Here is a 16,164-nt window from a genome sequence, read left to right as displayed (position 1 = left end):
TAGGGCACAGGTTTTCAAGCCCTGGGACAAAATGGGATGCTTTAAGGAAAATGTATACTCTATGTAAGTAATAGGCCTAAAATAAAAATAATTTGTTTTCATAAAAAAAAAAAAAAGCGAAATATATCTAATGGAAAAGATGACAACGCGCATTCTGTTTGTTTGCTTTATTTTGGTTGCACTACAGCTGTCTTCTAGCCATGTTTCGTTTAGAAACATAAAATCCAGGTTGTTTGTGGTTAAGTCATTGATTAGAAATTATTTATTTTTTTAGTGAGCGAATGTTTAAAAATGCTAACTTGATGGCATTGCATTTTGTCTCAACTGCAATATTAGTTTGATGCATAACAGGCCGCAGATTAGATGAGTTAGCCGTACGGCGTGAGAAGGCCTTAGACTTTCTATCACGTGATAAAACAGAAATAGAGAAAACTACAGGCACACTGGGTTCCCGCTTGTGTTTCATTAAAAATATGGGGCGGGGTTTAAGCGGACTAAATGAATGGAGAAGTCTGGCATACATAAAAGAAAAATATGTTGTTTTACCGGAAGATCGAGTTATGACATTCTGATTAAACATTCTGTGGTCAAAAACAAAAAGCAAAAAATGAAACCTAGATTGTATTGTAAATGACTCATCCTTGTATATAACATGTATTTAGAAAACAGATGGTGATTAGGTGAATTTTCATTTCATGTTGATTTATCATTTTCATCATGCTAAGAAAAGATTGGTTTGAAATGACACATGTACTGTAACATTATCTTTGAAACTCTTGATGGCACATCCTACAGTTCCTAGTTGCATATGCAACATGCATACAAATATGCAAAATATCATTTTACAAATCAAGGGTACCTTGAGCTGCTGAAGGTTAGTGGCAGTCTTCCAATCCTTGTCGTCTCGCATTCGAGTGCATCGTGGGAAGCGGATGGATATGCCATCTGCAGTGTGCATTTCTGATTTGGAAAACTCTGCTCCTGTTATTTCCCAAACTGGTGCTTTCTGCAAGCATTGACAAATGGGATTTATTATTCCTTACAGTCCAATACACAACACAAACTACTAGAGTTTCAATTCAGTACAAACATCTTAAACATTTGAGTGTTGTACGGTCTATTAAACGCATTCATCTGAGTTAAAGAGATAAGCCAATAAAGTTCCTTCATTGCCATCACATACTCAACAGTAACCAGGCTTTTAACAGAGTCTCATCAAGCTCATTTCACATTACAAGCACATAAACATCAAGCATCCCTTCGGTCGTATTAGGAAGTGTCTTACTTCTGGATCTCGGATAATGAAATCTGGGTAATAGTTCTTGACGATCTTCAACCATCCTGGGATCTTGCTTGGATCCTGTGATAGCGAGATGGATAGGAAACTATTGTTATGTATCTTTTATAAATCTGATGGGGCAATGGAGGCACTACTGATTAAATCAGAAGATTTACCTTGCCAATTTTGATAACGTCCAACTCCTTCTGCAGTCTGGCTAACGTGGCGTCGTCATAGCCTCCTGAACACTTGGTCACAGTGCACCACTTCTTGGATTCTGGGTCATAGCATCCCATGAGGAAACTGGACATAATTCCACCTGGCACACAGAAAAACGTAATGTTTCAAAACTGTTACACTCTGAAGTTTAGTTATTGTTTAAAGCCATTTGAATTGGACTGCTGATACTGACCATTTGAGCCTTTGCCATAGAAAGCTCCAAGCACCACAAGGTCAGCGGTGTCCGCCATTGCTCCTTCATTCAGATAGTCCTTCTTAACCTTCAACCAGTGTCGTTTGCCTGGTTCATAATGTCCCTGCAACAGTAATTAAGCCACAATGCAATGCAATCATTTCAAATGTGATGGATTATCCAGAAGTAACATCAACCATGATTTTAGTATCTATTTGACCATACTGCTTGGAATTGAGACTTTTGCCACACAAACCAGATTACAAATGCAACATCTTTATTTCCTAAACAGTAATTGGATGCCATTTGATGAATCAAGGACTGCTCACAGCAATGCAAATTTTCAGCACAAAAATTCGGTCTAGTTTTCACATGTGATTTGTCCGTTCAGACCAATGCGTAAAAAGAGACAAGAGAGCCAGTTCCAGATTCTTTCTCTGCTAATCAATGTCGCTCAGCAAGATACTCTGTTTGTGAACGCCACCAAGTTACAGTTTTATATAACAGCAGCGGTTCTGGGCATAGAGCAAATCTTATTGGTCGGCTAGTTTTATTCACTGTGTGATGGAAAAAAAATTAGAACACCACTCTGGAAAATGTGTCACATTGATGGCACGCAAATGTTTGTGTTGGTCTGAACAGATGCATTACAAGCCTTCATTTAAAGGGGTCATATGATGTTGCTAAAAAGAACATTATTTTGTGTATTTGGTGTAATGAAATGTGTTTATGCAGTTTAAGGTTCAAAAAACACATTATTTTCCACATACTGTACATTATTGTTTCTCCTCTATGCCCCGCCTTTCTGAAACGCGTTGATTTTTACAAAGCTCATCGGTCTGAAAAGCAAGGTGTGCTGTGATTGGCCAGCTATCCAGTGCGTTATGATTGGCCGAATACCTCAAGCGTGTGACGGAAATGTTACGCCCCTACCATACTGTGATGATGCCCTGTCAGGCCGGAGCGATGATTCAAAAACATGAATATAACATTATAAACGAGGCATTCGTTGCATCCCAAAAAACTCGCTTTAAATATAAAAAAATATAAAATATAAAAACTAAAAACGTACTTACAAAAACTTAACGTACGTATTAGGTAGGCGTGGCTGACTCTTAACTTTTATAAAGAATATCTCTGGATTTTAGAATTTAGTCTTTGCAACTTTACAGATCTTCTTTATGCACCAACAGCTTGTAACACTCCAAAAAGAAAGGAAAAATTTAAATTGCATCATATGACCCCTTTAAATAATTGTTTATCGCATTGAATTTTCAAACTCAGCATTTGTCTTGTATGTTTAAAGGCTTGTACACATGGAGCTTACAGCATACCATTTCAAGTACTTCAGTAGGCAGCATTGCTAGTATTACATTCAGAACATAGCCAACATACCTTGATATCCTTCAGAACCAACCCCTCCAGTCCTTCTCTGATGACACGTGTGATCATTTCTGCCAGGTCAGCAGCTCTCTGTTGGGACACAATGTCATTAGCTTTATAAAAATCATCCACCCTGAAGTCTTATCATAACATCAACCTTTAATTAACTTGGCCTGCCTACACATTTGTAAGCATCCTTGAACATTGAGAATATATGCATCATGGGTAGAGAAAGAAAAACATAAAAACACTGCAGAACTGACCGTGACATGCTTCATTTCTGAGAAAAGAATCCTGTTAGGAACTTCCACCATATTGTCAAGGAGAAACTTTCTTCTCTCACAGAGAGGCCTGGAAAACATCACCACATCAACATCTTTCAAGTCTTATATTAAAAATATCAATCAACCTTTAATATAAATGTTGTATTGTTCTCTAAAACCTGCAATAACGTTCAGATTAATGAAAAATGCATTCCTTTAGGTTGACTCACTTGTCCATGAGACTGACACCATTAAAATAAATGCAGTCGAACACGAACAGACCCACTTGAGCGTCCTGGAAAGCTGCTTTCTAAAAACACAGGGAAAAAAAAAAAACTTTTTTCAGCAAGCATACATTAAATTGATCAAAGTAAAAGTAAAGACACTTATAATTTTACAAAAGATTTCTATTTCAAACAAATACTGTTCTTTCTATTCATCAAAAAAAAAAATCCTGAAAAAATGTATCAATATAAAATGAAATGCTGATAATAAATAAATAGTTTAATTTTAATATAAATAGTTTAATAAATAAGGAGTTAAGCAGCTGTTTTTTTCATTGATAAATGTTTCTTGAGCACAAATCAGTATATTATGATGATTTCTGAAGGATCATGTGACACTGAAGACTGAAGTAATGATGCTGAAAATTCAGCTTTGCCATCACAGGAATAAATTACATTTAAAAATAGACACCAGTTACTTTAATTAATTACAATAATATTTGACCATATTAGTGTTTTACTTCAATTTTAATCAAATACATCCAGCCTGGGTGAGCATACAAGACTTCTATCAAAAACTATTTTAAAAAATCTTACATATCCCAAACATTTTGAACAGTAGTGTAGTGCCTGAGTCTACATGGATTAATTTGTGACTTTTTTTTTAAACCGCATCCATTCACAGATGAATGAAAGTCAAGTTTGAAATTACATGAGAATGAGTAAATAATGCCAGGGGTTTTTGTTAAATGTGAGCCAAAATCATCACAATTAAAAGAACCAAAGACTTAAACTACTTCAGTCTGTGTGCATTAAATTTATTTAATACACGAGTTTCACAATTTGAGTTGAATTACTGAAATAAATGAACTTTTCCACGACATTCTAATTTATTGAGATGCACCTGTATTTAACTAATCTGTTACAGAACCTCAAAAACATATTGCTTTCTGGTTTACCTTATGTACTCCAAGAGTCCCAAAAGGCAGTGGTTTGCTAGTCTTTGTATCAATAAGAAGAACTTCAGCATCAAGGATCATGCTATGGCCACCAGGAAATGCCTGCAGTATGAAATCTTTAAAATGTGCGACCTGTGGGAGAAAATCACTCTTTAACATAGATTTGAATGGTTTTAAACATGTATATAAACATATCCCATGGCATTCGATTTGAAAAGCTAACCGACTGGAGGTCCTGACCTTGTGTGGGAGTACTGGTTTGAGACTTCGACTGAAGTAACTGAAGTGATTGCCGTTCTTATGGACCTGCACACGCTCACCATCATACTTGATCTCAGAATACATCCCATTAGGACACTTCTTCATGGCATACTCAATGGACTTACATGCTTCTGCCTACAAAATCAAAAACAAATTCAATCAAGCAATTGATACAATTTTTAAGAAAACATTAAAAAGTATTTTATTAATCTTTTAATGTTTCTTAGAAAAAATATTTTACAATAAATGTATTAATATCCTAGAATCTACAGACTAGTCCAATTTATGTAGTTTTGCACATTATTAATACTAAATGTCATTTGTAACTGAAGATGTTAAAGGGATAGTTGACCCAAAAATTGAAATTGTCATCATGCCATTCCAAACCTGTGTGACTTTCTTCTGTGGAGATATTTTGAGAAATATCTCAGGTATTTTTCTGTCCTTACAATGGTCACCAAAATTGTTTGGTTACTAACATTTTTCAAAATATCCTCTTTTATGTTCAACAGAAAGTAATTCATACAGGTTTGGAACAACATGAGGATGAGTAAATGACAGAACTTTCATTTTTGGGTGAACTATCCATTTAAGAGCAATAGCGATTCAGACCAGCATTGGCTGTACGGGGGTCATCAGAGACGCCTCCACGCTGAGGATCTTTCTGGGCCCTGTTCCATTAGAAGCGTCCTGCTGGTTCCGTAGCACCCGGTCAATTACGTCACCAAGGTTACGGGAGGCTTTGAAGGCATCATAGGCGTTGGGGTCCACAGCATCCAAACTGATAAGAGAAAAGTCACACTGAATAAGCCAGAATAAACACAATGCTTTTAGGTACTATAGAAGAGTCACTTACACATGTTTAGCCCCAGAGTTGATTTTCAGATCATGCTTGACCAAACGAATGTAACACTTCAGATCATTTCCGGTGCATCTGGGAATCAAGAAACACAAGTTAAGCTCTTCTTAAATTTTAAACAAATGGAAAACACATTTTTTTTTCAAAGTGAATTTTATAAAATCAAAGTGTAAACTGTGTAAATATGATTTATATCTTACTTTTTAGCAATGTCCTGCAGCTCTGCCTGCTGATCATCCTCCTTTGTGAGTTGGGATAGACGGCTCAGTGAAGCATCCACCTCTTGGATAGTCAGAAGACTCTTGGCTGCTAGAGGGAAAGACTTGCTCTGCTCGAAAAATATCCGCACCGTCTCTGAAACATCTCCCTTTATGAAGCCGATAAAGATCAATGAAGAAAAAGGTCAAATATTTCTCAAAAGAACTGGCATACTTTGAAAAAGAAACAAACCTGTTCCAAGTCTTGCACCATCTCATCCTGACTGCAATTCAATATGCGGCTGAAAAGCTTGACAATCTGTTTGTCATTGAGGTTGTAGACATTCTTAACCACTCCTGGGAGGAGAAGCTTCACTGTCAGGTACAAATCTCCGCAGAATTTGTCTGTGAAGATGTGGGAAGGAGATTAACAGAGAGAAAAAAGATGCCTTTTGAAATCAATTTTTAAGCTATTGTTGTTAATGTTGGCTCATATTTTCCATGCTCACCTCCACCAGAGCCTTTTGTTAAGAAGTCTCTGATCATCTCGGTCTTGGCGTTATAGCTGGACTTCTCTGCGACTAAGGCACAAAGTTTGCGGAACTCCCGCAGTAAACAGTCTTTATGGTTGGGGTCACATAGCTGAGCCGATAAAGAGTTACCCTGACTGGGTTTGGCTGGAGATGGTCCAGGACTGGAGGAAGAGGAACCTGCCTTGGTAGCTGTGGACACAAGAGTGTTAAACCTTATATTAAGTTGGCATGACTATATTAAATGATAAGATTATACATTTATATCATTGCCGGCCAAAATTAACTTTTGTCCAAAATTGGCTTTGGTGGGTCAATAGAATTATATGCAAGTTGGCAAGTCATTCTGTAAAAGGAAACAATAAGAATGACAGTCTGATCCTCATCCATGCAAATTCAAACCAAGACACACTAACTGTCTATATATACGGTACTAAGTGACTACAAAGACAACTTGTATAAACTTTTATTCCTAAAAATATATAAAAAAAGATTTTAAAAAAACTACTAGGGCTGGACCAGAATATTCGATTATTCGAATATTCGTTCGGTGGGTTGGCATTCGATTTTCAATTTTGAGATTCAAATATTCTTTTCTTTTTTTCCGAACACCTGGCATCCCCCGCGAAACGGTTCTCATTCGCGCTTGAATATGAATCGCCCATGAGTGAACATCATGAACGTCATGATTCAGTTCATCTGGAAGAGAAGACAAAAATGCCAAAGACCTCAGCTGTGTGGGAGCACTTTACATTGAGTGAGGACAAGACAAAAGGCAGCGTGCCAAATATGCGATTTGAAACTGGCCTAGGCGTGGCTGACTCTTAACTTTTATAAAGAATATCTCTTTGGATTTGAGACTTTAGTCTTTGCAACTTTACAGATCTTCTTTATGCACCAAGAGCTTGTAACACTCCAAAGAGAAAGGAAAAATTGAAATCGCATCATATGACCCCTTTAAAGAAATAGATAGTTTTATTCAGTAAACTTTGCTACAAAAAAATATCTATTTTAACTATTAAGCAGCCAACTGTTTTAAGCATCGATAAGCAGAAGAAATGTTTCTTGAGCAACAAATCAGCATATTAGAATGATTTCTGGAGGATCTTAAAATTGGCTGCTGAAAATTCAGGTCTGCCTTCACATGAATAAATAAAACAAAAATAAAAAAATATTAAAATATAAAACAGTTCGTTCTTACTGTATTGATCAAATAAATACAGCCTTGGTGAGCATAAAAGACTTTCAAAAACCTTACAAAATATATTACTGACCCCAAACTTTTTTTTTTCAAACATTACAAAAAGCAAAAGCAACAAACAAAAGAAAACTGCAAAAAAAAAAACACACACATTTTGTGCAACTCTCTTGGCGTTGTACCTGTGAAGCCAGAAAACTTGCGAGGAGCATTGACTGTTGGATCAGCTAGCGGTGCTGACAGCTGCCCACTGTTGTTTAACTTTGCTTGCACTTTCTTCTTTGGAGATGCATTGGCTTTGCCTGCCAGTTCTGTTAAGAGGAGAGGAGAGAAGAGAAGAGAAGACTGCTCAGCATATGTCAGGTCTGCGATGACATCTGATCTGAACTAAACAAGGAGAGTAAAGCTATGGGTAACAGTGGCTGAATACCTGAAACATGTTTATTGATTAGTTCTTTATCCTCGTCCTGAAGTTCCTCCCATCCCTCCAGCTCTGTAATGTCGTTGATCTTCTTTGTGGTGGCGCGTGCTCTCTCAAGCTTCTCAAAGATGCACTTCACGTGGTACCACTCCTTCATTTCCCCTGCAGACTCACTAAAAGGGTTTGGCACTATCTTGCCAATCCGGACCAGCCCCTTCATGATCTTGTCTTTGCATTTCTTGCAGCCAGCCGTGCCACGTTTGGCATATTCCACACAGTATCTCTGCTCTGCCATGACTGGTCGTTCACTTCGCCACTCAGGCCAAGAAACGTGGAAATAAGAGCCGGAGCTGAGACTAAACTGTCGAATTTGTGGCACACAGAAAAAGATGCCACTGGGGCTAGACACAAAGCCCCACGAAAATATAAGAGTCCTCGAGCACTGGAGCGACTGATGATTTAATGTTGCTCTGAATGAAGTTTCCTTACAAAGTTTTGGCACAGATGATCTGCTGAGTGTCCTCACTGCCCTGCCAAGCCAAAGACTGGGCATAAAGTTCAGTAAAGGAGAGTTTCCATCTTACACAGCAGAGGTGATTTCTGCAAGAAAAACACAAAATGCTCATGCTTAAACAGCATTCAGGGGTATTTTTGACATAAACTAGAGTTGTGTGGGAATGTTAAGCTTAGTATTTTAAGTATAGGCTGGTGAGGTGGCAGCTAAACTGAAATATCATATTTTTTTATTAAGCAATAACATGTTACAACTCTACAGATCACAAACAAACATATACATTATGTAGAGTGTATGTTTATATGTAGACTCTGTAGAGTTGTAAAATGTTATTGCAACTCTACAGATCACAAATACACACACAAACATGCATACATACATAACATTTTTGAACAGTAAGATTTTTAATGTTTTCCAAAAGAATCCTCTTCTGCTCACCAAGCCTGCAATTTGATCCAAAATACAGCAAAAGCAGTAATATTGGGAGATATTTTTACTATTTAAAATTTTTATGTATTTTAAAATGTAATTTATTCCTGTGATTTCAAAGCTGATTTTTTTTGTATCATTACTCCAGTTTTCAGTGTCACATTATCCTTCAGAAATCATTCTAATATTCTGATTTGCTGCTCAAAAAACCTTAGTAAACATGGCAGCGTTTTAGTGCAATAATATTTTTAGAATAAAGTCAAAATTACGAGATTAAAGTTGTGTTATATTGCCTGAATAAAGTTAATTCATGTGAAAATTCCACCTACTCAAAAAAAAATTTATGTAAATAAAATGTATAAACATAACAATAAAATGTAAATGTTATGTTACGCCTGTTATGACTATTCACATGCTGTTTTATTAACGATTTTCGAAACTTGATCGATTACATGAGACATTCGTTTTATCAAGTAACGTTAGTTCTGATTTTTTTCAACGTCTTCTGATATTCATTCATGTTTATCTCGTGCTGGAACTAATAGAAAAGACAAATGTTTTTGCACATGGGCCAGGGGATGACTTGCTACTTCGCTGTGTGTATAATAGTCAATTTTAGTTTAAAATACCTGCAGTCCAGCACAATGCATTGCAGAAGAATCATAAGCAACTTCAGCTAACTCTAGTATAAAAAATACTAGCAATGTCATTTTCAAATAGCGTGTGCCGAAACTGTCATTTGATACTGACAGAATTGTCACTTACAATTATATTTTAGTGGATCTGTTTACGTGTCGCTTTGTTGATCAACGTGGAATTAGCTTACATGCTAACCTTAGCTAAACTATGCAGCAGCAGCCATACGACCAGCTAAATGTGAGAGATTATACAGAAGCTCATCTCACGTTTTACCTCAGTTTTCATTGCAAGACGACCCCAGGCTCCATGCGTAACGATTTGCATTTTAAAAACAAATAACTAATATGTTAGCACAAAAAAAAAAGAACACGATTCTGAATTGTGTTCTGTCCCCTTTAAATCACATGAGCGTTTCCTCTTTGTTTGGAAGTGTTTCCTGTGCCGTGCGCATGTGCACCGTTACATACCGCTGTTTTATAATTATTCGTTTTTGAAAACACTTGCCTTAGACACAAACCCAAGGAGAGCGCTCCCAAACTCGACCGTAGACTTTATATTTTAAAAGTTTTAAAACTCCTTGTGCAAACAAGAATTCCACGTTTTGTTCTACAACTTAAATTACACACATTAAAACCTGACTTTTTAAAGACGCTGTTGTTGTTGTTGTTAATAATAATAATAATAATAATAATAATAATAAATAAATAAATAAAACAGGTTGCTAAATAAGGACTACAGTTGTTGCCTGTTTCGTCCAAGCAGGTCAACTCACATACTTGTGGGAGCTGTAGTCCTCATGCTGAAAAAACCCTGCAGTTTAATCCGGAATAGCGTTCTAGCGTCGTACTCTTACTATTTCTGCCATATATTTCTTTATTTTCATATTTATGCTCTTTTATATTCAAGCTAATACACCTTGATAAAATAAAATAAAACCCATAAAAATGTCATTTTTATTTAATGAATAATTTTTCAGTTGTATTAATCCAGCTTTTTTGTAATGTATACACTATAAGCTATATATTCAATACATACAAGTTATAAATACATTAGAAAATGCTAAATGTTATTTATTACCGTTAGTACATTATTATACTTTGGCATTAGCAACTGGGGTTGAATGCCTAACAGTAGGTCTAATGCAGTGGTTGTTCCAAAAGTACAATCACAGCAGTACAATTCTTTTGTGGATTTAAGTAATAGTTTATTCAGCAGACACAGCAAGACTAGTACATCTTCTTCATACCAAGAGATGGCAGTAATTCCACCACTCTCGACATATTTACATTATACTGAGATGTACCTCTATGCTGATGTTGACTTTTATCATTATTTTTTCTAATGTTAGTAAAAGTTTTATTTTTATATTTTAATGATACTTATTAAAGAGTCACATTTATTACATACACACACACACACACACACACACACACACACACATATCTGATTCCTGTTTAGGACAATGAGTTGGGAAACATTCATAAAATGTAATCTGCAAGACAATTATAAGTTTATGGCACATAAGAAAACTATTCCAACAAAATCTAATTTTAGTTAATGTGTCAATGAGCAGCGTGGATGTTTTTTCCCCCAGCAAAGTGAATTTAAATTCCTAGTATGTAGGATTCAGCAGATTCTGAAATATGCACTGATGCTGAGCAAAGCTCAAAGCTATAATCACATCAGTCCAGAAGGCATTTCAAGGTTTCTACTCTAAACACTCCCCTGTGTTTACTAAGCACAAATATAAATGCACTTTTAATTCACCACACCACATCTTCATGTGCCAAATCTTGCCTAGAGCAGAATTAAATATGCTCTATTAACATACCATTACGGAGATCAAGGATTGCAGATTATGCAATCAACAAAGATATTTCTTGCAGGGTATCATGGGAATGGAGCATCTGTAAATATTTTCCTATCCATATCTAGACCATAGCATGTTAATTAATCAGATAAGCATGTTAATATAGCATCAGTAGTTACACTAACAAGCTAAAGCAGTATGTTGAATAACAATCAGTGTCACTGGGTACAAACATCCTATTTTTCAATACAGATTTCATCCAGACAACCCCACTTCGGTCATAATTGTCTCCTTAAAGGAATATCTTTAGAAAGTATTTCCATGTGAAATAAATCAAGAAAAATTAAGGTTGATTCACTAAGGAATTACACCGTTTCTTCGAGATGGTCCTCTCTGCAGAACACAAGATCCAGGGGGCGTGGTTAGATCCAGATCTCCTCCCACCTTACATATACCTAAACCTACCCGTCTCCACCCCCTGATCCCTAAACCCACCCATCTCCACCCCTAAACCTACCATCTCCACCCCCTAGATGTGGATCCAACCCCGCCCCCTGGATCTTTGTTCTGCAGTGAGGGGCTACATGGTTTCTTCAGTATAATAATAGTCTGGATGAGATATCTTATGTAGAGTAGACTATAATTTTTTTTTCCTCCAAAAAAGCACCACTAGCAAAACCTTTCTATATGTGTGTGACTTCTTTATACAAAAAAAAAAAAGATGAGAAGGAAATAAAAGATGAAAGAAAGTTTCAAGAGGGAAATATTGATTGGGTTTTAAGCAGTCTCGGTTCACTTGTGTGCTGGGATGAGGTGAGATGTCTGCAGTACATTTCTCCAACTCAATTAGGGAGTAAAACATGGGTCCCAAAGGACAGACTGAAGGGAAACTAATGGAATGATTCATCAGTCAGTGATGGCTTGTTCACAATTAAAAACAAATTAAATGACAATGAAGCGGAATGATTAAAGAAAGAAAATGGTCTTTTAACAATATAGACCAAAAATGAGGGAGCACATTACATTTTTTCATTGCTCAATCGGAGATTAACAGGGCCTGATCATATCGCGAGAGGACCCTGAATATATATGTTTTTACATTGCACTGCGCGTGCAGAGAAACCTGTGGGCCCTCATGCTGTAAGGGGTCCTTTGCACTCTATGAAGCAAAGGGCAAAGGACTCAGTCTGATAAATGTCCCAAGGGCCTTTGGTGTCCCTGACAGTCTGAAGCTCACTGTGCCAGTCCATAATTCAGCCCTATACATTACAACAGACTGTACAAATGGAAGTGCAAATTGAATGTAATGTTTTTGGACACTTAAAGGTACAGTTCACCAAAAAATTAACATCTGCTAAAAATGTACTGATCTTCAGGGTGTCCAAGAAGTAGATGAGTTTGTTTCATCATCAGAAGAGATTTAGAGAAATTTAGAATTACATCACTTGCAATGCTACATTTTATGCTAAAAACGGTTTAAAATTAAAATGCCTTAAAGATAGAACTGTTTCTTACAAACACAGCTTTTCACAAGAAATTAATTGATAGACTGCAGTGGATGTTTTTATCAGTTGTTTGGACTCATTCTGACAGCACCCATTCACTACAGAGGATCCATTGGTGAGCAAGTGATGTGATGCTAGATTTCTCCAAATCCTTTCCGCTCATCTATATCTTGGATGGTCTAAGGGTGAATGCATTTTCCACCAAATTTTCATTTTTGGGAGAACTATTCCTTTAATTGCAATTAATTAAAAAAATTATTATAGTTTATAATTTATACTAAATGCAGTTAGCTGAAACTAAGTGTGCTTTTTTGACACACTGAAGCAGGACTTAAGTACAGCTTCATATGTAATTTCATAATTACTTACTGTTGTCTTTGAAATATGGTTATATACTTTTAAGATTTGAAGTACACTACAAATGCACATTCAGATCCCTACAGGCCAGCTTTGGAGGCCCCTGACAGTTCAAGGTCCACTGTCCTGACCATAATCCAGCCCTGAATGTTAAAACAGGATGCATGATTATTTATTTACATTGCATTGGCTTATAAGGAGACAGTATGTCAGAGCGAAAACCCAAAACCTTCCCTGTGCCGCAAATTATATTCATAAAACAAATAAGAGAGTAAGCACAGACCTGCTCGCTTTGACTGATACATTAGACACGCGGACCGCCTTCAGTCTCTCCCCGGACTAATGAAAATGTGCATTGTAACATTATTATTTCCATTGATTTCTTTCCAACCCAATGTCAGGACATTTAATCTTTTATTTATCACTGTCTCTCTCTTGCCACCACACCCATCGCTGGCCTTATTTTTCTTTTCAGCGTAAATCAATATTGGTCTTGAGAGTTTTCGCTCTGTGCTTTTTCCTTATACCTGTCTATTTCTTTGACTCATGTCCCATTTCCCTCCTTTAACATCTGTTGCCTTCTTTCTTTCTCCGTTTCTCACGGTCTGTGTTTGATTTCCAATTAAGCTGTCTCCAGGCTTGAGTCCTGCATGACCTTTAGCGGCTGCAGTGTTGAAGGACACAGGCTGAAGCACAATAAACATCTCTCTTCTGAAAGGCTATGATGGAAGTTTTTCCAGCAGAATGCATGCAACTGCATTTCAATTTAATGCAAGTTAATGCAACTGAATAAAAGGGCACATTGGGGCACTTTTTCTCACATAGCTACAAAAAGGGGTCATTTTCAATATAAATATTTGATTATATTTATTTTAAAAATATGCTCCATGTTGGCTCCACATTCTACAGATGGACGTACACTTACATTTAAGGCTTTTAGAAGATGCTTTTATCCAGTGTAACTTGCAGAAGTGGTTTTGCATCTCATATGGGAGCACTGTAATCAACAGATGGCAAGCATGTCACCTGGAACACTATTTGCTAAAGAAGTGCTTCCTGTACAAAATAAAACAAGTGCTACAGACCTATCCTTGTGAAAAAGAAGTACTCTTCAGCATACTTAAAGTATTAAAAAAACACATAAAAAGAACTAAATATATATTATAATATATAAATAATATAATATAACATAAAATAATATGATACTTTCAAATAATATTCTTATGTGCAAACTGAATGTAATGTTTTCCGACTTAATTTGCATAGTTGCAATTAAATGAAAATGTATTATAGTTTAAATGTATATTAAATGCAATTAGTTGAACTTTAGAGTAATATATATATATATATATATATATATATATTTACATAATTATTAAATATTTAGAAGAAATTTCATAATTACTTCTATTTTCTATTGTATTATTCTATTCTATTGTACTGACCATGACCAATGTACTGAAATGGATTTATGGTAAACAAAAATATACTTGTCATGTCTTGTCATATCATCTCTAATGAAACTTGTATGTCATGTATTTATATTTGTAAATATACAAATGTAATGATGAAGTTGCAATGTATTTTATTTAAAATATATAAGTTTAAATGTATTATCAAATAGCACAATATGGTTAAATGCTATATGCTAAATGTTAAATGTTATATGCTAAATATGTGCTAAAAATATGATTTAGTGTGTTAGTGTGTTAGTCAACACATCGAGTGTACGTCTTTACAATAAGACAAAAGATTATTAAAACAGTTTTAAAGTGTACTTAAATTAAAACTTTTATTTTGACATTATTACAAAGTGTAGTTTTCAAAATTGTACTTAAGTGTGTTAAGAAACTTATTAATCAAAGTGTACTTTTTTTCTTAAGTTTTATTATATTATCTGCAAGTACATTTTTAAGATTTGAAGTACACTACATGTTATTATTAAAAACTATTATAGTTTTGAATTAGTGTTTTTTTGTTTTAACTTTTAAGTTTTAGTAATTTTTTGTGTTTTTGTAATTTCATTAGTTTTAGTTTTTTTTTTTTTACGTCTATATAGCTTTTTAAATTAAGTTTTAGTTTTAGTTATTTTAGTAAGGAATAGGGAGATTGCGGAGGGAGTGTAGCAGAGGTGTAAGGTGGGAGTACTTGAGAAGGTTGAAAATAAGGTGGGCTGCAGCATTCAGGATGAGCTGCAAAGATTTGAGATGCAGTAGTCAAGGTGAAGGCAGACCAGTAGTGTATCTGGTAAGAAATGATCTGTTTTGCAGATCGGATTTGAATCGGCATGTTTTGACTGTGGTTAGTAGCCTATATAGGGTGCAAATGACAGGCTGGTGTCAAATATGACACTATGGTTCTTCGGTTTCTGTGTGGGTGAGAGGGTTAAGTTGTCTCCTGAAATGACAAGGTCTTGCCAAGAGTGATTACTGGCCAGTATGATCATCCATGGGTGCAGTGAACAGCTATACTAAACAAGAATTATGGGTCCCCGCCATTAAGATTAACTTTTTTTTTTGACAAGAAAACAAGAAAATAAAATATAGTATATTTTTTTAGAGACTATAGATTAATTGCTATTACAGCTCCAATGACAGGCTACTATATGTTGCGTCTATGCAAGTTGCATAAAAAGGTTTCAAAAGGGGGTTTTCACAGCGATGCAATAGAAGAACCATTTTGGGTTCCCCCAAAAACCTGTCTGTTAAAGGGTTAGTTCACCCAAAAATGAAATTTAGCCCATAAATTACTCACCCTCAAGTCATCCTAGGTGTATATGACTTTCAGACGAATCCAGTCGGAGTTATATTAAAAATGGTCTTTGATCTTTCAAGCTGTTTAATGCCACTCAGCAAATGTTGCATGCATCAGTCCAAAAGAAGTGAAATAAAAAGAGCCCATCCATAAAAAAAAGTGTCTCACAC

General features: G+C 35.7%; 1 protein-coding gene across 1 annotated transcript in view; it reads right to left on the bottom strand.

Annotated features, from left to right (window-relative positions):
* The window catches only part of lig3 (ligase III, DNA, ATP-dependent), a 13,114-nt gene extending 3,134 nt beyond the window's left edge, over positions 1–9,980 (bottom strand). Inside the window, exons 1-17 of the mRNA XM_016515555.1 lie at positions 9,842–9,980; positions 7,996–8,586; positions 7,748–7,876; positions 6,347–6,559; positions 6,091–6,242; positions 5,841–6,007; positions 5,638–5,715; positions 5,394–5,562; positions 4,761–4,916; positions 4,521–4,652; positions 3,568–3,647; positions 3,338–3,425; positions 3,087–3,164; positions 1,692–1,815; positions 1,456–1,598; positions 1,286–1,360; positions 860–1,006 (exon numbers count right to left, since the gene is read on the bottom strand). Of these exons, the coding sequence (XP_016371041.1) occupies positions 860–1,006; positions 1,286–1,360; positions 1,456–1,598; positions 1,692–1,815; positions 3,087–3,164; positions 3,338–3,425; positions 3,568–3,647; positions 4,521–4,652; positions 4,761–4,916; positions 5,394–5,562; positions 5,638–5,715; positions 5,841–6,007; positions 6,091–6,242; positions 6,347–6,559; positions 7,748–7,876; positions 7,996–8,539 (2,475 nt within the window). The 5' untranslated portion in view covers positions 8,540–8,586; positions 9,842–9,980. The remainder of the gene's footprint in view (positions 1–859; positions 1,007–1,285; positions 1,361–1,455; positions 1,599–1,691; positions 1,816–3,086; positions 3,165–3,337; positions 3,426–3,567; positions 3,648–4,520; positions 4,653–4,760; positions 4,917–5,393; positions 5,563–5,637; positions 5,716–5,840; positions 6,008–6,090; positions 6,243–6,346; positions 6,560–7,747; positions 7,877–7,995; positions 8,587–9,841) is intronic.
* Between the last annotated feature and the right edge of the window lie 6,184 nt (positions 9,981–16,164).

The sequence above is a fragment of the Sinocyclocheilus rhinocerous genome, unplaced genomic scaffold (genome assembly GCF_001515625.1).
Source record: "Sinocyclocheilus rhinocerous isolate Xijiao unplaced genomic scaffold, SAMN03320098_v1.1 scaffold597, whole genome shotgun sequence".
NCBI lineage: Eukaryota > Metazoa > Chordata > Actinopteri > Cypriniformes > Cyprinidae > Sinocyclocheilus > Sinocyclocheilus rhinocerous.
Note: the sequence above shows the minus strand (reverse complement) of the source record. Positions and strands in the feature narration are given on the sequence as shown.